Source organism: Benincasa hispida, chromosome 5, assembly GCF_009727055.1.
Source record: "Benincasa hispida cultivar B227 chromosome 5, ASM972705v1, whole genome shotgun sequence".
NCBI classification, from domain to species: Eukaryota; Viridiplantae; Streptophyta; class Magnoliopsida; order Cucurbitales; family Cucurbitaceae; genus Benincasa; species Benincasa hispida.
In genome coordinates, this window is record NC_052353.1 from 58,522,397 (window position 1) to 58,547,630 (window position 25,234).

Sequence of the window (25,234 nt, forward strand, 5' to 3'; positions counted from 1 at the left end):
AGTTATTTGAAGGTAATTCTTCCCGGCCATAATCTGTTGTTAATATACATGGATGTTGTGTTTATTATTATTGTCATATGGTATGCATATAGAAAATCCCACTAAGTTTATGCAGTTGGTCAATGCCATCATCTCTTTATCTATTAAGTGTTTGATTATAGAAATAATGTATTGTTAAAAATATCTACATAAGAGCATGCTTACTGCATCGTATAATATAAGAGTTATGTTGATATGCTGCATAAAGATTAACATTGTATCTTTATATTTAATTGTTTATATAAGAATCGGTGTATTGGGACATTGTGTGTTGTTGTACTTGTATATTAAAGTTATGTTTAGTAACTACCGAAATTTGCATTGAGCATGCACATAGCTTAATTTATAGGCGTTATAAATACCTTTGTGTGTTGAACATGTATTGTTAGTTAGTTTTCTTTTATAATGTGTTTAAAAGAAGAATTTAGAAACTAAAATCAATTGAGACATGCATGCAACTAGGATTTAATTCATGTTTTTAAATTGTTTAACTTGGCATCGAGATAGTACCTAAGATCACAGTTCTAATATGATTAGAACCTTAGGCTTTATATTTTAATCAGTTTAATAGGATTTTATTGACTAATAAAGTTGAAGTCCCGTAAGAATATCATCTATAAAGGGACACTTATTGTAAGGCGGTCTTGTCTAGGCTGGGTATTATAAGGTGACGGATAAAACAGTAATACACACACCAAACTGGAAAACACTACCTGGAAAGGTGAATTAGATAGAATTTGATGCATGGCATGCAAGGTTTCAAGGACAAATCCCATTAAAGAGTTTACATGTTGACTATTAAACTTGTTTTATTTCAAAGACAAAAGTTGTTTTTTAGCGAACTTAAAATGGAAGCTTAAGTACTAAAATCAGTAGTCGGATTGTATATCAGGTTAAATGAACCTAGGTTGAAACTTCAAGTGGGAGGTTATACTTGGGGATTTGATGCTTCATTTAAACTCTTATGTTTCTCCTTTATTTCCCACACTGTGAGAACTATCTCTAGGCTCGTGACCCCCTGGGAGTGTCCCTCAAAGGATCGGCGTTGGGAAGAGTCAATATCAAGGTGGATGGAAGAGCGAATGCTTTAGTAAGTGGGGTTGGGAAGTGTGAAGCATAATCCCATAGGTCCTCTTCTATTAGGTGAATAACAGTCTTGCGCATCACGACCTCGACACCTAGAGGAGCTGATATCTGTCCTATAAGGAATGACAGATTTTGACGCGTCTTAAGATTGCTCTTCTTGTTAAAAGCAGGTTATAACCGTTACTTAAGTCTCATTATAGCTCCATGTTTTATTCCCATACGGTAGAGACTTCCATTAGGGGGCACCTTCATGAGGGATCTGAATATAACGGAATACAAAAGAGAGGAATCTCAACTCTCAACTGCAATATGTTAAGGTAACCAGTTTGAAACACAATAATGTGGCTGTAGGGTTCAGTTACAATCTCTCTCCCCCTGGAGAGAATGTTCATAGTAAGTGGGAGTGGGAAGTGTGACAGCATATCCCATGGTCTCTCTCATTAGGTTGAATAAAGTTTTTGCGCATCGCCTCGAGGCACCCTGGGAGTGTCCCTCTATAGGATGACAGTTTTGCGCGTTTCTTTATTTGATCTCCTGTAAGAGGATAAGGTTACTTAGTCTTTTGTCCTAATCTTCTTCTTCCCTACGGTGAGCTCATTAGGGGGGGACTATGGGGCTGAAAACGAGGGGACACACTTACGCGAAATTGTTAAGGTTTAACAGTTCTGAACCAAATAAATGGTGGCTGTTAGGTTCAGTTCCAAGAGTTAGTTCTGCCTAATAGTTGAGAATGTCTCATCCCAGTAAAGGGGCATTTGATCACCTCACCAGTGATGTTTGTTCTGCCTTGCTGGGTTATCATTGCAAAATACAAGTCGTAATCACTTAGGGTACTTAGAAACTATTTTGCTAAAATTAATTGGTTAAAATGTGGTTTAGCAACGTCTTATACAAGTTTGTTTGTTTTTCAGCAATGGTTTTAAAAATATTTGCAGCCACGATTTCTTTGTTAAGCACCGAAAAACTTACTGACGACAACTATTCAAGTTGGAAACATATGATCATGACGATACTCATCATCGAGGATCTCATGTTCGCCCTTACGGAGGTCTGTCCTTCTATTCCTGCACCAAACACCACTCGAAATGTTCAGGAGGCGTACGAGCGATGGACACAGGAAAACGAGAAAGCTTGAGCCTATATCTTGGCCAGTCTGAGTGACGTGTTGGCTAAGAAGCATGAGCCCATGGTCTCAGCACGTGAGATCATGGAGTCCCTGCGGGGGATGTTTGGACAACCTTTTGGGCAGCTCAAGCACGAGGCTCTGAAATACATCTACAACTCCAAAATGGAGGAAGGCACCTCTGTTCGTGAACACGTACTTAACATGATGGTCCACTTCAATGTGGTGGAGATGAATGGGTCTAGAATCGATAAGGGCAGTCAGGTTAGCATAATCCTGTATTCATTGCTAGAGAGCTTCCTCCACTTTGTTAGCAATGCAATTCTTAACAAAGTGGAATATAGCCTTACAACTCTCCTCAACAAGTTGCAGACATCCAATCATTACTGAAAAGTAAGGAGAGGAAAAGAGGTGAGGCAAATGTTGCCTCGTCTTCTAAAACATTCCATTAAGGTTCGACCTCAGGGACAAAGTCCGCACCTTCTACTTCTAACTCTGGAAAGGGGAAGAAGAAGAAGGGTAGTAAGGGGAAAGGGAAAGCGCCTGCCAACCCGCCATCTGTCACCCCGAGGAGGCATCCACCGTCGATTGAAAAAGGAAAATGTTTCCACTACAACCAGAATGGATACTGGAAGAGGAATTGTCTTTGCTGGCTGAAGGAAAGGAAGACAGCCAAGGCTAAGGCCAAGACGGACAAAGGTAAATATGATTTACTTATGTTAGAAACTTGTTTAGTGGAGAATGATGATTCAGCCTGGATAATTGATTCGGGCACCACTAATCATGTTTGTTCTTCTTTTCAGGGGATTAGATCCTAGCGACAACTGAAGACTGGTGAGATGATGATACGAGTAGGCACCGGGCATGTTGTCTCAGCTGTGGTAGTGGGAGGAATCCAGTTAACTTTACAAAATAGATTTCTTGTTTTAAAAGATGTATTTGTAGTTCTTGAGTTGCAAAGGAGCTTAATTTCTGTAAAGTGTCTGTTACAATGTAAATATACTCTTTTGTTTAATGTGGATAGAGTGTTTATTCCTAATGATGGAGTTCAGATTTATATAGCTAATCTAGAAAATAACTTGTATGTGCTAAGACCGTTAGCCTTAAGTTCCCTCCATAACATAGAGATGTTTAAATCTACCGTAACTCAATCTAAATGTCAACGAATTTCTTTAAAAGAAAATGCCCAACTTTCGCACCTTCGATTAGGACACATCAATCTCAATAGGATTGAGAGATTGGTGAAGAATGGCCTTCTAAGTGAGATAGAAGAAAATTCTTTACTGGTGTGCGAATCTTGCCTTGAGGGTAAGATGACTAAAAGACCTTTTACTGGAAAAGGTTATCGAGCCAAAGAGCCTCTAGAGTTAGTACATTCTGACCTTTATGGTCCTATGAATATGCGAGTCTGAGGAGGCTATGAGTATTTTATCAGTTTTATTAATGATTACTCTAGGTATTGGTATGTTTATCTGATGCAATAGAAGTCTTAATCCTTTGAAAAATTCAAAGAGTTCATGCCCGATGTTGAAAATTCATTAGATAGATAGATTAAGATACTTCGATCGGATCAAGGTGGAGAGTTTTTGGATTCGGGGTTCCAAGACTATTTGATAGAACATGAATCGTTTCCCAACTCTCAGCGCCAAGTACACCTCAGCAGAATGGTGTAGTGGAGAGGAGAAACAGAACCTTGTTTGACATGGTTCGTTCAATGATGAGTTACGCTTCCTTACTGGACTCGTTTTGGGGTTTCGCAGTAGAGACTACGATATACATACTCGACTGTGTTCCTTCCAAGAGTGTTCTGGAGTTGTGGAACGGGCGTAAAGCTAGTTTACGTCATTTCCGCATATGGGGTTGCCCAACACATGTGCTCGAGGCAAATCCCAAGAAGTTGGAACCACGGTTGAGATTATGCCTCTTTGTAGGCTACCCAAAGGTACACGAGGGGGTTATTTTTATGATCCATTAGAAAATAGGATGTTTGTTTCTACGAACGCTACTTTCCTGAAAGAGGATCATATTAGGGAATACAGTCTACATAATAAAGTCATGTTACATGAGCTTTCCAACGAAACTACTGAAACTTCAATAAGAGTTGTTGAATGGTCTGCTTCATCAGCAAGAGTTGTTTATGATAGTTCATCTAGTAGGTCTGTTCCACTTCAAGAGTTGAGAGAACCTCGACACAGTGGGAGGGTTGCGAACCCGCCCGTTTGCTATATGGGTTTCATGGAAATCCTAGCAATGGTAGCAGATGACGACATTGAGGATCCGTTGTCTTATCAAAAGGCAATGGAGGATATAGAGTAGAAGAATCGATCAAAGCCATGGATCTCGAGATGGAGTCGATGTACTTCAACTCAGTATAGGACCTTATAGATTAACCTCATGGGGTGAGACCTATAGGTTGTAAATGGATCTACAAGCAGAAATGGGGTGTTGAGGGGAAGGTGCAAACCTTCAAGGCTAGACTTGTGGCAAAGGGTTATACCCAGGTCAAGGAAGTTGACTATGAGGAGACTTTCTCATCTGTTGCCATGTTAAAGTCGATCCACATCCTCCTGACGATTACTGCTTATTATAATTATGAGATCTGGCAAATGGACGTCAAGACGGCCTTTCTGAATGGCAATCTTGAGAAGACCATTTACATGGTGCAACCTGAGGGATCCATTTCCCAAGGTCAAGAGCAAAAAGTTTGCAAACTGAATCGGTCCATTTATGGGCTAAAACAGACATCTCGATCTTGGAACATTCGATTTGATACTGCGATCAAATCATATGACTTTGACCAAAACATTGATGAACCTTGTGTCTACAAGAAGATCGTCAACGGTTTAGTATTTTTCTTAGTGTTGTATGTAGACAATATCCTACTCATTGGAAATGATGTAGGTCTACTAACTATAGTTAAGAACTGGCTAACGACCCAATTCCAAATGAAAGATTTGGGAGAAGATCAGTTTGTTCTGGGAGTACAGATCTTTGGGGATCGTAAGAATAATGTGATAGCATTGTCTCAGGCATCGTACATTGACAAGATGTTGCTCAAGTACTCGATGCAGGACTCCAAAAAGGGCCTACTGTGTTCAGGCATGGAGTCACTTTGTCTAAGGACATGTGTCCTAAGACGCCTCAAGAGGTTGAGGAGATAAGACGGGTCCTATATGCATCTGCTGTTGGTAGTTTGATGTATGCGATGCTCTATACTAGGCCAGACATCTGCTATGCTGTAGGAATAGTCAGTAGGTATCAATCTAACCCAAGCCAGGTTCACTGGACCGCAGTTAAGAATATCTTCAAGTATCTTCAGAAAACGAGGGACTACATGCTCGTGTATGAATTTGATCCTTACTGGATACATGGATTCTGACTTCCAGACTAATAGGGACTCTCAGAAGTCCACTTAAGGGTCAGTTTTTACTCTTAATGGAGGAGTTGAAGTATGGCGAAGCACTAAGTAGGAGAGTTCGATTATATAAGATATGATTGAACTGGTTAATTATATATGATATGATTGACTTTATATATGAGATACATTAACTGGAGCAAAATGGATATAAATATGATTTATATCTAGTGGAAGAGACAACACTATGGTTTCATATATGATATTAAACTATAGGTTAATGAATATAATATGATTATATTTATTATTTATTTATTTGGCCATTATGGGATAATTGGCCGCCATTTCTCCGTAATTGTGCGTTAGTGGGATGTTCCATTCGGTTTTCGTAACTGAAGAATAAAATGAAAATTGTTTTCATTTTGCAAAGAACACAGTTAATTGCTCACAAAGGTGTTTGCTGCCTATCACTTAGTAAATCAGAGACTATACAATAGCTTGAGTTTACTAAACGATCGCTTACATGCGAGCGCTTCTTTCTAAACAATCGCCTACCTTTTTCTAAACGATCACTTAGCACCTAGCTTTTATTAAACGATCATATAGATGATCACTGAATTTTTTCTACACGATTATGTACTTCACCTAAACGATCAAGCATCTTATCGATACGATAGACTTGGTTTTCTCCCACTTGCTTGATCGTTGTATACGATCTCTTTTCCTCCTCCCCTCTACCAAATCCGAAAAAAGCCGACTCTTTGGATTCTAACTCCGAGAATACTAAGGGTTCCAAGTGGTGGTGTCGTCCCATTTTTCATTTGTTCGTGTGGAGTCCATTCATATTAGATGACTGGAGTTTTACTGAACGATAGCCTGATGTTCCAACGAGAGCGAGATCTTTCGTTCGTGGAGAGAGCGAGATTTGTCGAGAATAAAGAGTCTTCAACTGGTAAGTTTCCTTGTTCTCCTGTTGGTTTATCTCTAAGCATGCCGGTAATTTATAGTTTGATGCATATTTGTATGTTTGAATGTAAATGTGGTAATTCTATCATAATGCTTTTGGAATGATCCGTTTCTGCTAAGAGGTACTCTTGTATAAGAGTTCTTTCAATACTGCACATCCAAAAGTTCTCGAATGGAAAATATTTGGCTTATGACCATAAGCTAATTGTAATGGCGAGTACTTGTGATTGTTGGGTTTTATGTCCGAAAATTCGTAGTTTGTAAAATGATAAACATTTTCTATTATCAATATACTTATTATTGATTTTATAAATTGTATAAAGTCTAAATCCAATAAACTAAGGCCTATGACTATTACATGAGTACTTGAACTTTATGTGGAGACATAAGAGTGGATCAGGTTTGAGTAAATAGTTAAAATGATATATAGTACATAACTAAGGTTGGGTACTTTATTCTGGTAACACTATTGGATGCGCCCTACTCTATAGTTGTTACAAAAAGTTGTAAAGTGCTACATATGATGTGATCCTAATTCGTACATGTTATGACATGAGGAGTGAAGGCATCCTATGCAATGATTTTGCATAAGATTGGACCAAGAAATAAGTCACTCTTACTTTATAACACTGTTTACTGTATAAGGCTGACTATTTCACCTAGATGACCTAGGTAACTCGATCTTAATCCTGAGCTAACTATGAACTCCTGTTTATTCGGGATTATCCTTTGATTTGCATAGTGAGGGTTGGCTCAACAGCGCCGACTCAATAAGCTTTCCATTTCAGGGGTAAGACCTAATAAATAGCTGGGGACATAGAGTGCAAGACGAAATTCACACCTATCTGATTTAAGGATAGGAAAAAGGTTGTTCTCTCAAGTATTGAATCTAGGTCTTGAACAAGAGGCCACACCCTCTCACTGGGTTGAGAGAGTTTGGTTTAGTGATTGGATCACAAACCAGTTGTTCATTAGAGGATCAATAGGAACTTGAGGAATAAGACGTAATCTCAAGGGTAAAAAAGATATTTGACCCAGCCGTTATTACGAATAATTTGTGAAGGGTCGACTTGCTGATTATGGTTAAATCATGTGTACATAATATATCTACAGTGAGAGAAGTGCAACTCTGGGCTTTAGTGGAGTGACCCATTAGTTAAGAATGGGGATTAATCTAGTCTAATGAGTTTAGCCAATTAATCTTGGATCGTTGGGGTCCATGATCTGTAGGTTTGCAAAGTCCCCCTACTAGCTCGTAATTGGACTAGCTCTAGTATAACGTGAAAAGTTAGTTTGAAACATTCAAATTAGAATTAAGGAAATTAATAATTATATGAGATATAATTACGTGTTTAATTTAAGAATTAAACGGAATAGGAGAATTTATATTTAAATATGATTTAAATATATAAAGATGGAAGTGTGTAAAAATTAATTTAATATTTGATATTAAATTAATTAAGTTTTATTTAAAATTAATTTTATAAAATTAAATTTTTTAGTTTTAAAATCAAAATGGATTTTTTAAAAAACAAGTTTTGATTTTGAGATAAAATTGGAAAATAGGAAAAACAATACATAAATGGAAAAACCTTTTTTTCTATTATCCATCTTCTACTTGCTCACACAAAATCCATCACCATTGCTTTATGTTACTCCAAGCATGAGCTGCAACTCATGGAACTCTCTTCCTTGCATGATGGTCGGCAATATATTGAAGAGTTTGGAGTGAATTTCGGGCATGCAATCAAGAGAGAATTTTAGAGAAAATTTGTGTTGAAGAAAGTGTTTTTCAACAAGATTACTACTGTGAGCAATTCTTCATCATCCCTTGATTCAAGCTTGTTTTGAGTCCGACAACTCAATCTAGAGCACCAAGAGATTTGTGGGGAAGATCTTGAGGTGGTCTGCAACAAGAGTTGGAGAAGATTGTAGCTAGAGATCATGCTTTGAAGAGGTTCTACAAAGGTATGTCATGAAACTCACTTGTTTTCTGCAAGAGCATGCTTTATATTTTGCCAAAATTAATGAATTAGAGTGCTTAAATGATCCTTGTAGCTTCTGTTGTTGTTGATACATTCCTACAATGATAAGCTACTGGCCTAATGCATACAAGTGACACTACATGCAAAATGTCTCCATACAGACGAAGGAAGCTTAGCTCTAATAAGCAATGGTCTTGCAATTAATTGCAAACGTTTTATAAATGATTCTGCTAAACCATTTTATATATGAACATGAGCTACAGGATGTTCAACACTTATCCCAATTGACATACAATAATTATCAAAAGCTTGAGATGTAAATTCATCAACATTATCAAGACGAATGGTCTTAATTGTATAATCAGAAAATTGTGCTCTTAACTTAATTATTTGAGCAAGTAATATTGCAAATGCAAGATTTCAAATTTATAATAAGCACGTGTGTGACCATCTGCTAAATGCATCTATTAATATCATAAAATATCTAAATGATTCACTTGGTGAGTTAATGGTGTTGAGGTTGATGCCCTAAATCTCGTAGGGTCCTATAGTCTGTAATTGTAATGTACAAATATTTTATTTATGTAATAAAATATATGATGTTTTATTTCAAAATTAGTTGCATTAACCACAAACCAATAAACTAACATCCTAGGTTATCTTGTAGCTTAAACATGCATGTAGAGACATACGGGTGCATATTTAAGTGATAACCTAAATGGTCTATAGTAGATGGATAAAGCTGTATACCTTATCCTGGTGACACTACGAGTATGGTCTGCTTTGTAGATGTTACAATTGTTGTAAAGTGCTACAAAATAATATGATCCTGATTATTCATGTGGAGACATGTGAGCAGGGATATTATATACAAAGAAATTTGTATAAGACCAGACCACAAAATGTTTAGTCTCATTATATAACATCGTTCATAATAGAGACCTATATTTCACCAAGATGACCATGGGTAACATGACCTAATCTTGAGTGAGTTGTGAATTCCTACCCATGAGGGCGGTCCATTGATTTTTATGGGTGAGAGTGACTAGATCGCCGACTCAACATGTCTACCATTTTGGGGATTCATTTGATTGGGGAGCTAGGAATACTACTACACATGAAGGAATTCACTCATTCCCCAATATCGGGGCAAGTAGATAAATTTCTCCCTTAAAGGCTATTTTGAGGCTTGAACAATGTGACGCCACACCCTCCTTTGGCCTGAGACGGGTATGATCATAGTTGGAGTATGATTTATTGTTCATTAGAGGAATCAATAGTACTTAAGGAGTTAGATGTAACTATAGGGACAAAACGGTAATTTTGGCCCAGCTATACTCACAAGCAATTTGTAAAGGGACATCGTATTGTTGATTGGTTATATCCAGTAGACACTTAAATATATTTGTGGTGCGAAGAGTGCAGCTGTCGGTCTTTAATGGAGTGCTCGACAATTAACGGATGGCGAATAATTTAATTAAAGAGTTTAATTAATTATTCACGTACTGTTGAAGCTTCAAGTTATGGGTCTATGAGGTCGCCTCGGTAGCTCAACGAGAACAAATGAGAATCAGTTTTTGGATTAATTTGAATTGTTCAAATTAATTGAGGAAATTAATTATATATGACATAATTAATTAAATTTTAAGTATATGTGATATAATTACTATAGTGTATTTGATATATTATAATATTAACTATTTACAAATTCTTAAATTTAATGTACATGTGATTTATTAAATGTCATTAGTGAAAGAAAAGAAGTTATAGGTTATATTATATATGATGCAATATTAAGACTATAGGTATATGTTATATTTGATATAACATATAGTTTAATATATATTATATGATAAGGTAGTTATCATATTAATATATATTAAATTATTTATTAAATAAATAATTTTTTAAATTAATTTTGAATTAATTAATAGGAGCGAGTTGTAACTCTCTCCTTTCTTGATTGTGTGAATGGGTGGGGTTGCTTCTTCTTCTTTCTGCAAAAGAAAAAGTGAGAATTAACACACAAAACAGTTCTTGTTGGGATTGATGTCCTAATTCTCCCGGAGTCTCGTTGTTTGTAATTATACACATTATTTTATGAATAAAATAATTGTTATTTCATTCTGACATTTACTCATATCCAATAAACAAAGCTCCATGGTTATCTTATGTAAACTTAAGCATGTATATGAGATATACAAGTAGATCATGCCTTAAGTGATAATCTAAATAGGTCTGTAGTATAAGGATTAAGATGGGATACCTGATCGTGGTGACACTACGGATACGACCCACTTTGTAGAGGTTTGTAAGTGTTATAAACTACTATAGATGGTAGATCCTGACCATTCATGTTGAGACATGCGAGCGGGGGTGTCCTATACAAAGAGTTTGTATAAGATCGAACCACGAGATGATTCGTCTCTGTATATAACGTCGTTGATACTAGAGACTTACATCTCACCTAAACGACCATAAGTGACACGACCTCAATCTTGAGTGTTTTGGGAACTCCTGCCTTTGAGGGTGGTCTTTTGATTAGTATGGGTGAGAGTGGCCAGATTACTGATAATGGGCAGAAATGCACATTATCATAGTGCTAAGTTCTTAAACAATGTTGGATTGCGTTGATGAAATATGTTAAATTGCGTCCATTAAGCATAAATTCTATAATATTGCGGTCGCATGCGTTCAACGCATTAAAACAGTTGATCTTGTATTTTTGTGTAGAATATGCGTTAACAAAATGCAAGATTGCGATCATAAGAAATCATTGGTTGATTGCTACTTCACCACAAGGCTTGCATTGATCGTGCTTGCAAACATTCGCCCAAGAAGGATCACTGCAACTTGGTCAGCGCAAGGGCACATCCGGGTGAAAGGATAATTAAGAGCAATGGGACAGAAAAGCTAATGACAGTTGAATCCAAATTAAGTTGATAGCCGATAACGGTCACAAAATACATTCAGCTTTATCGGTAACAATTATTCGACGCATCAGTCAGGAATTAAAACTTTCCCATCTGTACAACCAAGAGAGAGAAGCCGCCTTTCACCATGGATGCTCTATAAATACCAAGTGCATTCTTTAGAAAAGGGGTTCACCATTTAAACAATCTTTTGTTCCACAAGTTCACGCCTCTGTCCATAGTTTCTCTTTCATTTTAAGGCAGACGCGAGGGAGAAAGTTGTGCCGGTAAATCGTTCTGGTAAGCTTGGAAGGGCACCGGAAGCTTTAAGGACAGAGAGAGGGCGACGCCTGCAGAAAGCGGGAACATCTTTAGATCAGAATAGAGATTTCAGTGTAAAAAACCTTGGTCAGTAAGGAATTTCTACTAGGCTCTCTACCTTTAACTTCCATTGACATTTTGTACTCAACTCATTTATAAGAATGAAATTTCTTTCTCTATATCTGTTCACTCTCTGTTATTCACGCATGAGTAGCTAAATTAGTTGAATGGGTTGAGAAACATTTAGCTAGCACAATTAGGGAATCTTCATTCCTTGTGATTATCTTGTTTATGTATGCTTCGTTCGTACATTAGAGATACTCGGGATGGTAGTCTAAGGACAGGATCTAGACTTTGGAAGGTCAGGTTAGAATCTAGACTCAGAAGAGCTAGATTAGAATGCATAAACAAGAGATAGGCGCTTAGGAATGAGCATTATTTGTTATCAACGCATGCGTCCGAGACTTAGAAGCATCGTATTTACATTGGAAAATGATTTGTTGTGCATGGTTGTAACATGATCGCATAGTCTGGCGCATTCCCGAGTAACGATAGCTAAAGATCTTCTCAACCCATTCATCGCATACTCATTGCATCTATCAACGCAATTGTCTTTTCTCAAATCTGTCGCCTTTATTCATTTCTTTTTCATCAACGCAAACAACAAACCCAACACTTTATTTAATTATCCGGTTACCGCAAAGGTTTTCATAAAAATCACCAACGCAATCTATTTTCACAAGTCCCTATGTTCAACCTTGGACTTACCAGGAAACTCAGAGGAATTTACATTCGGATTTCGCTGGGAAAACTTGAGTGCACAACGCAATTCCATCAATGCATATCATCCATATTTCCACTTCATAAAAATCAAGCATCAATTACCAATTCAACATGCCTACCTTTTCGGGGACTTTTCTGATTTAGGAGTTGGGAACTCAATTACACAAGATGAAATTCACTCCTTCCCTGAAGCAGGGGTAAGTAGATAGATTGCTCTCTTAAGGGCTGATTCTGGGTCTTGAACATAGTGGCCACAGCTTCTCTTTGGAAGAGAGGACTCAATCATAGCAGGACTATGACTTATGTTCATTAGAGGGATCAGTGGTACTTAAGAAGTTAGATGTAACTACAGGGGCATAATGGTTATTGGCCGAGCTGTACTTACGAGCGATCTGTGAAGGGTTTTTGCATTGTTGATGGGTTAAGATGAACACATAATATATTTGTAGTAAGGAGAGTTCAACCGTCGATCTTTATTAGAGTGCCTGGAAGTTAACGGATGGTGGATCCCGTGACTAAAGAGTTTAGTCAGTTATTCACGTACCGTTGGAGCTTCGAGCTACAGGTCCATAAGGTCCCCTTGGTAGCTCAATAGATTCAAGCTGAGGATCAGTTCTTGGTGGTGATTTGAAATGTTCAAATTGACAAGAGGTTATTAAATTATATATGATATGATTGGTATGGTGTATGAGATACATCAAGTGGAGGGTTAATGTAAATGAGATTTACATTAAGTGCTATAGAATAGAAAAGGAGTTATGGTTTGTATGTTTCATGAGATGATTAAAACTATAGGTTATAAATATATTATGGTAAGTTAGTTATCATTTATATTTATAATAATATTAATTATGAGATAATTATCTCTTTTTCTCTAGTAACCAATTGAGTGGAAGGTTATTGGTGGTTTCATAGTAACCGTGAGATAAAAGGAAAAATGTTTTCCTAATTTTAGTAATATTTGCAAAGTTGTTGATTTAAGATTTTCACTCTAAAAAATTACTCACGGATAGTTGTTAAGTAAATCAGATTTACTAAACGACATCTTGAAGTTAGCTAAACGATCGTGGAGTGTTCTTACACGATAGACACTCAGATAGACGATGAGCTAAACGATCGCATAGCTTTTTCTAGATGATCAAATAGATTTTACTAAACGATTGGGTATCGATACCTATACAATAGGCTATATCTTCTCCCAATTGCTCAATCGTTTACACGATTGTTTTTCCTTTGGTTTTCTACCTCTAACCAAGTCCATATAGAGCCCACCCTCTTGATTCTCACACTAAGAATACCAAGGTAATCTTCTTGGTGGTGTCATACTCAACTCGACACAGTCGAGGTTCTGTGGAGGCCATTCGTGGTGTTCAGGGTGTTTGTGACCATGGTGATCATTTAGTTCAAGTTTGCTGTGTTCGTGTAGTGTAGTGGTTGTTGGGGCATTAATTGATCGTCTTATCTTATGTCATACAATGCATGGATGCATATAAATTTGACAAGATTTACAATGCGATGATTCTAAATAAGCAAATGGATGGTGATGAATGATGGATCATACAAGCTCATGTTACCATAAACTTGATGACTTGGGATGGACACGGAATGTGGATGCTATGTTATTCTTATTCAGACATACTTTCTTTATGCGATACTATTTCTAGTTATGCATTATTCGTGAATGTTCTTGTAGTATGCCATGCGCTGTCACAAGTTTCCTTGCGTTGGAACCAAGTATAATTCCACCGTAAGTTTCTCAGTGTGATCCAAGGTCGAACACGGGGATTGTTTTAGGTTGATGCATTACGTTTGTGATATATATGACTGGGGGTTTTTCAATTAATAAAAGTAATGTGTACAGGTATGTAAAATGCAATAAAGTAAAATTGTGCAATAAACATAAATTGTGATAATAAAGTAAATGCGATAAAAGTAAAGTGCGATAAAAGTAAACCTAAGCTATGATGATACAAGATACAGGTTACATGATACATGAGACCGAGATTGAGACTGACTGTGAAGATTATACAAAGAATTGTGTTATGCGGTGGCAAGGCTTTGTGTACGAAGCAGAAAGAAAAAAGATAATTATTAAAAACATCGCAAGTTTATTAATTGCGTTAAAGTCATAACTACGGTTCTACTTTTCCTTGGCGTACACCTCTCGGTGATCGACCTCGTTTTCCATATCTCTGTGGTGAAACAAGGATGAATGTAATGAACACAAGGTTGCTTCCATCTCTGAAAGTACTTATCGCTTTAGTTAACGCATTCCTCTAACCTTCTCTCGACAGATCAAAATGACATCTTCACTTATGCTCTCACAGGTGAAGATGCCGTCTAGCATGCTTTAGCTAAACATATTTATTTCTTTAGCATAAATTAATTTACTTGTTTAATTCATTCTAATCACCAAGGGATTAAGAAAACATCGTTGAGAAAACAACTCATGGAGGAACGGAAGTAGACAGAAATATGGAAATGAAAATGAGCATGAAATTTAATTATAGAATCAAGCGTCTGATACATGATGTGAATGATTTAGACTAAGAAGATGAGATATAATTGATGATAGAGATAGAAACAAATACAGAAGAGTGCCAACGTCTTGACATAGATCTAGATGGAGAAATCGCTTGCCGGCATATGATTTGAATGGAAGGAAGAGCTTCCCTCTCAAGCTTGCTCGTCCGATAGAATTGATCTAGGTACAGAGCTTCACGGGGGGGATTTGAAATGATTTACCCTGAGACTCACCTCTCGGCCTTGTCTCTTCTCTTCCTGGATCTTCTCTGATCAGCACTCAGACCAGCCTCTCTCTCAATATACAAATATCAAAATAGCCTCGTATCAAGTATATCTTTTCAGTGAATTCTTTTAGGGTATTTATAGATGAAAGCTTTGACTCTTTGCAGTGTGGACCCCACTTTATTGTTATGGCAGCTCCGGAAATGGTGGAATAAATATTCATTCTATTATACAATCAAACCGTAAAAAATGCACAACGATTAGCTGTACACATGTCTGAATCCTCCGCAATTGCGTTGCTCATTTGCATCTCTCGATCGTATGCTCGCATGCGATGTTGCTTTTATTACCGCATGCAGTTGAAGTTAAGTTCTGGATCGATTGTCGCATGTGCCGTCATTGCGTTGATCGTATCTTCAATATTGTTTGACGGGCGCAATGCGACGGTGATGCGTTGTTCAGTTTCTCTTTGAGCCTTGATCACAAGCAGTGACTTGATTTCCTGCAAAACAGACTTGAAATATCCTTTCCTACCATCGTGATGGTGTCAGTATGTGTATTGGCGATAATTTATAATTGTTGCATTTCTTAACCAATTTCCATACAATCGACGCATATTTCCTCTCTTTTACCCACAATATCTAAATAAAGCAACATAAATAACTTGTATTTCTATAAGTTATCAGCAGTCGTGTTGGACAAACATTCATGTGTTGTTGTGTTGCTGTGATCGAGCGTTCGTGATCAAGGAACTTGAAGATGAGTCTTCAAAGTTTTGTCAATTCCTTCCCTTGATCATGTAGTAAAACATGTTGTAATTTCTATTTTATGCATAACCATATGTTTCTGTTTGTGACTGTAATTGTTGTGGTTCATTTACGATTGAAATTTGGAAAGATTCTTCCACTGCTCATGGAAATCCTTGTGTCCGATTTCCCTCAGCTTTGTGGAATTCCAAAGTCTTTTTCCTCTCCTCTCAATCTCCCTTCTCTCACCAAAATAGTCAGAGCCCTACAAACTCTTCAGTTCTCACCTGAGAATACTGAGGTTTCCAAGTTGTGGTGCCCATTTGGCATTTCAATCTATTCGTGATTTTCACAGAGAAGAGGAAACGTGAAGATTTGGATTCTTCAAGGGCAAGTCTTTTCTTTTTCCTCTTCTAATTCCTCAAGCATGCTGAAAATTATGTATTAAATGCATGATATGTTTATGATTTTGTGTAAACTTTTCTTTTGTAAAAATGAGATTTGGGATGATCCATTTTCGCTTAAGGACCCTTCAAAGGGATCCTTCAAATGGGTCCACATATATCACCATGAATTTGTTCTAAAAACGTAGGTGATTCAATCCCAACTTTAGATGGTGATGGTCTAATTATCAATTTTCTTTGAGAGCAAGCATCACATGGTAATTCATTAGATTGAAGAATCTTCTAGCTCTTCAATGTATGTTCATTTGAATTCTCAATAATTCTCCTCATCATTATAGACCATGGATGACCTATTGTCATGCCAAATTATAAATATGTCTGGATTCATGAACTTTATGTCAATTGTTGCATATGTTTCAATTACTCGTATATGAGTATAATATAATCCAAAAAATAAAGAAGGAAACTCTTCTAATATATGTTTTTCATTTAAGAAAATGGATATGATATATAGATATTCCATATTATTCTTACTATTAGTCCCAATATGATAACCATTGCAAAGTATATCTTTAAAACTTAGAAGATTTCTCTTTGATTGACTAGAGAACAATGCATTGTCAATTGTAAATTTTGTTCCTCTAGGCAAAATAATATTTTCTTTTCCAAAATCTTCGGTCAAGTTTGCAGATCCTGATATCGTATTGACTTTTGCTTCCAACATTGTCAGTTTAGAAGAATGTTTTTCACTTGTAAATATTGTATGTGTAGTTGCACTGTCTACTAGACACAAATCTTCTTTACTCGTTTTTTAGTCACCCAATATATGAAAATGATCCAGGTTTCTTCATTAAAAGAAAATAATTATAACAAGAAAAACAACACTTAAAATATACAAAAGTTACTTAAGAAAATATGAAGATAGATAAAAAAAAAAGAAAAAAAAAAACAACAATAAGTCTAAATATTCTCAAGATCAAAAGAAACGCTTGATATTCCATTAACTATGCCAATCTTCTCTTGAGAAGATTCAAAGAAGTCTGCCACATCCAAATTTTTCATACTGGATGGGCAAATATATTATTATCCTAGTATACAAAATTTTCTTCCACATTTTTCCCTTTTTCCTCCAAGAAGGCTTGATAGAGGTCAACTAAGTGTTTTGATGTACAATTTGTATGTGACCAATGGCCAGCCATTCCGCATCAGAAGCATTTATTTCAACACTCTTTGAACTCTTATCTTGTGGAGTTTTTTCTTTGTGATCATCATTTTGCATGGTTCTTTTGAAACTTGAATAATTAGAGCGACCACCACGAAAATAATAATAATTTCTTCCTCTACCATGGTCATACCTTAACCATGACCATGACCACGAACTTGACTATGATTATTAACATTCAAGCATTCACTTCAGGGAATGTTGTCATTGCAGTTGGTCGAGATTCACGATTTTTCATCAATAACTCGTTATTTTGTTTGGCCATGAGAAGACATGAAATTAATTTAAAATACTGTTTAAAATCTCTCTCTCGATATTGCTCATACAGGAGCATATTCGAGACATGAAATGTAGAAAATGTCTTCTCTAACATATCGACATTAGTAATTTTCTCTCCATATAACAAAAATTTCAAACTAATTTTAAATAATGTGATGTTGTAATCACTTACTGATTTGAAATCTTGTAGCCTCAAGTGCATCTACTCATAATGAGCTTTAGGAAAAATAACTGTTTTTTTTATGATTATATCTCTCTTTCAAAATTTTTCACAAGATACAGGGATCTTTTATAGTAAGATACTCCATTTTCAATCCCTCATGGAGATGATGACAAACGAAAATCATAGCTTTTGCTTTGTCCTGACTAGATATCGTATTTTCTTCTATAATAGTGTCCCCAAGATTCATAGCATGTACGTAGATTTCGGCATCAAGTACCCATGAAAAATAATTATTGTTGTTAATATTAAGGACAAAACATTCTAATTTTGTGAGATTTGTCATGCAGCACTATCATAAAATATTGTACTTATGTTGGAAATTTAATAGATATTAAATATGCAAAATAACATTAAATTTGTTAATATAATGAAGAGGGAAAAACCGACATACCTTTAGAACCTACCTTTAGCAAGAAAAACAATAGGAGCTTGTGCCGATAACATGTTGTGAATTTGAGGAGCACAAGAGGAACACGAGTGGTAATAAAATATAATATTAAAATAAATATAATATAATAATAAAATAAATAAAACATAATATATAAATAAAATAAAATAAAAATAAATTAACAAAATGAGAAATGAGAAAATTCTCAAATTTCTCCACTTTATCCAATTTGTATGGAATTTGCCCAATATGTATCTTTCAAAACCCACCAATGGCCATTATTTATAGGAAATTTGACAAGTAAAAGGTGGATTACATAGACACTAAGAATGAGTATTTACAAGACACATGGATAATACTTTGGAAAATGGGGGCATGACACATAGTCAATGGATACTAAGCATGAGCATCTAATGAACATTTATTTTCTATAATATTTATAATACATTCATATTTCTTAAACTTTTTTTAAATTCTGACGTTGAGACATGGGCTCACATGTCTGCTTTGTTCTCCCCGGATAACTTATTGGATGTGTTGGAAAGAAACTTTTGGAGGTTGGAGAAAATTTGGAAGAGAGAATTGAGAAAGAGTCTACGGAACAGGGAAAAACTACTTTTGGTTGTTTATCAAAATTGACCACATTTTTAAAAATGCTTCTTAAAATCTAGAAACTATAAATGTGAATAGTTATCAAACAAATCAGTTTCTTAAAAAATGACAAACTGAAACAGAAATAGAAAACATGAAATGAAAATATTATTAAACGGGCCCTTATGTTATTGAGCACTTCTAATTTTTTAGCTTGGTACAAGTGGTAAGACATCCCTCCTATTATATTAATTGGCACCCTAAATCTATGGCTAGGATCTTGTCACACATTATGATCTAATGGTTACAAATATGTCTATAGAGTACTATTTACAATTACACTTTTTTCTCATATTTTCTAGATAATTCTTCAATCTGCTCTAAGCATCTCCTACAATTAATATCTCTAGAATATTTTAATACTTAGACTTTCTAGAAATTGGACATTTGTTTTGGACTAGGTCCAAATACTTTTAACCCAAAATCAAGTTTATATTTTAACAGGTTGATGAATCAGTTAGGTGGTCACTTGCTAATAACGGTTTGTTTAGTGTCAAATCACTCAAAATCCACCTATCAAGCACCAAAATTCAAGATATTAATATCAATATTGTCTATCTATATATGGTGTTCTTCTATGCCTAAAAAGTGTAAATTCTTCATATATGGACCATCTTACACAATGGTTTAAGCACTATGGACAAATGCTAAGTGCATAATCCCTCTCTTTATATTAATCCCAATTAGTATGTTCTATGCAGGAATCAATCTGAGACGGTGGAGCATCTATTTATTGCCTGCCCATTCGCCATAACATTTTTTAGTCAATTATTCGATGCTTCCTCTGAGGACCTTCGACCCTCGTTGAACTCCCTCATCAACTCTCTGGTGAATCTCCACCCAGCACAAAATTCAAAATTCTCTGGAGTAATCTTATGGTGGCCTTCCCTGTGGTGCCTTTAGCTTGAGCATAATAAACGTACATTTCATAACATAAACCAGCCCATCTCATCATTATATTGTGGGATGAGATCGTCTCACTGTCAAGTGTCAGCCGTTCGGAGTACTACATCCTCTCTTTCCTTAACTCTGATGCATTTACTATTGCTTAGAATTAGAAAGCTTTTCTCCAACTTCTTGCTTACTTTTGTTAATGGAGCTATACTCTATTTACTTCTTTTTTGGGTTGATTGAATGCACCTCTAGTGGATCTTGGGACATGTGTCAATCTCGATAAGATATTCTGCTGCAACTTTGAATAAAATCTTATTGATTTGGGTTACAAATATTTAAATATATAAATACATTTTTTTAAAATAAATATTTAATATTAAAAGCAGCAAAAGAAGCGCTACAATAGTACAATATCCATTGATTACATTTCACAATACAGATTGTATCTTTTCCCTTTTTTCCCTTTTATACTTTGGATTTTGTGTAAAAAATACCTTTGAAATTTTAAAAGTTTCGAAAATATTTTTAAACTCCAAAATGAGTTCAAAAATACCTTTACCATTAATTTTGCATAGAACTCTTAGTGTATTTGTCAAAAGTACCTCTGAACTTTCAAAAGTATACTTAAACTTGAAAAACAAAGTTAAAAATAACCTTTCGGTTAGTATATGAACAAAAACCATTGATGTCATCTTCTTAATTTCTCCTTTTTTTTCCACTTCTCTTCCTTATTACCCTCTTACTCCCCTTGTTAATTGTTTGGCATTTGTTTAACTAAAAAAATTAAATAAATAAAACTATTCACTTCAGTTAAGCTACGGACTAAAACCATAGTGAAAATTTTCAGATGACATCTCAAAATTTCGAGATTTCGCCCGGCTCAAAATTTCCATCGATTATTTTTATTTATATTTATTTTTAGTTTTGCTAGCTCAATAGAAGTTTTTTCCCTTTTACCATAAAATGTTTTCCACATATTTATTTTTAACTTCATTCAAACTTTTTTCATTGAATTTTTACACCATTCCACCTCAAAATCGAATTGATGTGAGTTTTGTTTCTTTTATACTTTACCATCCAAAGGTTTCATTTTTCAAGAAAACAAAATTAAAAGAAAAATAATATATATTTATTTAAACTTCATTCAAACCTTTTTCATTGAATTTTCACATCATTTCACCTCAAAATTGAATTGATGTAAGTTTTATTTCCTTAACATCCAAAGTAGTAGTAACACAAGAAAACTGTAAACCCTAATCCTACTTTCCCTACTTAAGTATGTTAATTATGTTTAAGTATAAGTTAATGTTATGTTTGTAGGAAAAGCTTGAGGATGATTACGAAGAAGAAAATTTTCTAAGTGTTGTGGATGATGCCCTCGGGTAGCAAAGTATGTAGGCTTTTAGTAAGGAAAAAATTTGGCTAAGTGTGGAAGCTAAATGTTGCCCATGCATTGAAGGATGTTGCCTACTGTGCGACAACCATGTCCATTAATGTTATTTAGGCACAAGAAAGGCATTGGCCATAAGGCTAAGTGTTGGTCGAAGTGATGCCATACATTGGCATGAGCAATACGCCAACCAAACCCATTTTGAGGTTAGAGAAGCAAGGACGTGCACGACATGGCAAGGATGTTTAGGTGATGGGGTTGCAATGCACGTTGGCTAGGTGAGATTGCATGCAAGGGACCCATGCGGTGACTAAAGGACAAGGCGTTGGCACAAGAGGCGCGAGGCATGCATTGGACAAGAGGGTGTGCTTTCGAATGTGCCATGTGATGGTATGATGATGATGAGCCATATGTTAATTTAAGGGATGATCACAGCACCACCGACTTAAGTTGGCCAGCTGTCAAGGTTAGGAGAATTAAACCCACTTGGTGAGTGACAACGGGTAGAAATGCGCGCTATCATAGTGCTAAGTTCTTAAACAATATTGGAATGCATTGATAGAATGTGTTAAATTGTGTCCATTAAGCATAAATTTTATAATATTGAGGTCGCATGCGTCTAATGCATTAGAAAAGTTGATCTTTATATTTTTGCGTAGAATAATGCGTTAACGCAATGAAAATAATGTGATCATAGGAGTACACTGGTCGAGCACAACTTTATTGCAAGACTTTGCGTTGATTGTGCTCGCAAACATTCACCCAAGAAGAATCACCGCAACGTGGCGAGCGCATCCTGACGAAAGGACAATTAAGATCAATGGGACAGAAAGCTGACAACAGTCAAATCCAAATTAAGTTGACAGCCGATAATGGTCACAAAGTACATCCAGCTTTATCAGTGACAATTATCCGGCACATCAGTCAGGAATTAAAGCTATCCCATCTGTAAAACAAGGAGAAAGAAGCCGCCTTTCACCTTTGATGCCTTATAAATACCAAGTGCATTCTTCAGAGAAGGGGTTAAGCAGTGGATTACTTCATCACTTACAAGTTCACGTCTCTGTGCATAGTTTTCTTTTTCATTTTATAGCGAAGCTAGAGAAGAGTGCTGACGTCGAAGATCGTCCAAGGTGACCCGAGAGAGAACCTTGGGGGAGTAAAAGTAGAGAACGGGTTGACTCTCGCGAAAGCAAGAATATCTTTAGAGCACGAGTAGAACAGTGTAACACCTGGTGGCAAGAAATTGCTCTAGACTTTTTACTATACTTGCATTATTATTTTGTACTTCATCTTATATCTATTCAATGGAAGTTCTATTCAATGAGTAGTTAAACTAGTTGAATAGGTTGAGAAGAACTAAGCTAACATGATCTAGGAGGTTCATTGCTTGCGATTGTCTTGTTTTATACTGTGTGAAACATCCCTTTAGAGTTACTCGAGAGAGAATCTAAAGAAAGAACCTAATGTCTCGAGAGAGCTAGGTTAGAATATGGCTTGAAAGAGCAAGATTAGGCTTGTATAAACAAGAGATAGGGACTTAGAGATAAGCTTTGTTTGTCAACTTGCATCGTGTGCATCCTAGAAATAGGAATGATATTATGTGGTCGCATATTTGTGTGAATGTCATGTTGTCATCACATAAATAGAGATAGAGGTTATGTGTAACCCTGTAGACTTATCGCATATTTATTGCATGCGTTCTAGCCTTAGAAGCCGTGGCATTCACACCGAGAGGTGGTTTACTATTGTATGTATGTTGCATGATCGCAAAGCATGAACGCATCTTAGGGAGTGTTAGCTGAAACCCTTCTCAACCCGTTCATCGCATATTCATCATATTTCCCATTTACCAACTATTTTCGAACTTTGCCGCATTCGTTATTATTATCATTAACGCAACAACAACCCAACACTTATTGATTTAACTGGTTATCACAAGTTTTCATAAAAATCTCCAACGCAACTATTTTCACAAGTCCCTGTGTTCGACCCTGGACTTACCAGGAAACTTAGAGGAATTTACACTTGGATTCCGCTGGGGAAACTTGAGTGCACAACGTTATCCATATTGGATTCCGCTGGGGAAACTTGAGTGCACAACGTTATCCATCAACACATATCATCTATAATTCCACACTTCATAAAACCAAGCATCAAGTTTTTGGCGTCGTTGGCTGGGACTTCGGCAAAATAGTTGTTAACGGTAATTTTTGTGAATTCTTTGCAGAACTCTCAACCTCTGGCGAACTACGACCTGAAGATTGAGAGAACATTTCAAAGGAGACTGAGAGAACGCCAATAGCAACCACAATCCGATAAAGAAGAAATGACAGAGCATCCTAGGAATGAAGCACCAAACAACAACAATATCATGGCAAATCCCATTCTGTTGGCAAACGATCGCAATAGGCCCATTAGGGATTATGCATCGCCAAACCTCTATGATTTCTCTCCGGGAATCATGAGGTCTGCCTTAGACGGAAGTAGATTTGAAATGAAACCAGTGTTGCTGCAGATGATCCAGGCTGCAGGACAATTCGGAGGAAGGCGTGGCGAAGATCTGCACGCTCACGTCCGAAGTTTCATTGAAGTCTGCAATACTTTTGTGTTCCCGGATATCTCTGCTGAGGAGGTTCGACTAATGTTGTTTCCATTTTGTCTCAGTGATCAGGTGAGGAAATGGGCTTATTCACTCGAACCAGGAGAGATCACTTCTTGGGAGCAGGTGGTGAAGAAATTTATGGAGAAGTATTTCTCACCTAAAGAGAATGCCAGATGAAGAAAGCTTATCACTAATTTTGAACAAGATATGGACGAATCGCTCAACAATGCTTGGGTGAGGTTTAAAAAGTTGGTTCGAGATTGTCCGCATAATGGGCTACGAGACTGCCTTCAAATGGAAATTTTCTACCACGGTTTGAACCTACTTCGCAGATCACTCAATGCGGTAGCAGCTGGTGGTCTGCATGACAAGACTTATGATGAGGTAAAAAATATCCTGGACCGCATCTCCAAGAATCATGAAGACTAGAGGAAGAATGACCAGGATTAAGACTCAAAGATTCTGACGTAAATAACGGTGCTATTGTTTCATTTCAAAACCAAATGATCGCAATGATGAATTTGATTCAAGGAATGACGATCAACAGCCCAACATCGCAAGGTGGGCAAATCAACGCAATAAGTCAAAACATCGCAAGGTATGCGACTTGTGGTGATGGGCATTGCCCAAAAACCCACAGTCTATATATTTTGTAAAGAACAACCCCTTTTCCAACACCTACAACCCCAGGTAGAAAAACCACCCAAATTTTGCTTGGAAGAATCAACAACAAAATTTTCAATCTGTGGCACAAAAAGAAGGGCCACCAGGGTTCTTTCAACGTAGCAACGGTCAACAGAGCAACCAAGCAAGTAGCTCACAACAACAACCGCAATCTTCTTCCCTAGAAAGCCTATTGAAGCAATATATAGAGAAAAGTGAGACAGTGCTTCAAAGTCAGGCTACGCCCATCTGCAATCTTAATTTGCAAATGGGCAAGATTACAAATGAGCTCAAAAGTAGACCGCAAGGGGCGCTGCCAAGTTCAACCGAGCTTCCACGCAACCCAGGAGGTTCAGGTAAGGAGAAATGTTAGGTTGTGACATTGCGCAGTGGAAAGACTGTGGAAGGAGAAAAGAAGGAACAGAAAAAATCAACCTCCGTCCTAGCTGAA

At 36.5% G+C, this 25,234-nt stretch overlaps 1 protein-coding gene across 1 annotated transcript in view; it reads left to right on the forward strand.

Annotated features, from left to right (window-relative positions):
• Positions 1–21,511, forward strand: part of LOC120077420 (probable disease resistance protein At5g63020) — a 36,213-nt gene extending 14,702 nt beyond the window's left edge. The window contains exon 5 of the mRNA XM_039031302.1: positions 21,446–21,511. Within this exon, the coding sequence (XP_038887230.1) occupies positions 21,446–21,511 (66 nt within the window). The remainder of the gene's footprint in view (positions 1–21,445) is intronic.
• Positions 21,512–25,234: the final 3,723 nt, after the last annotated feature.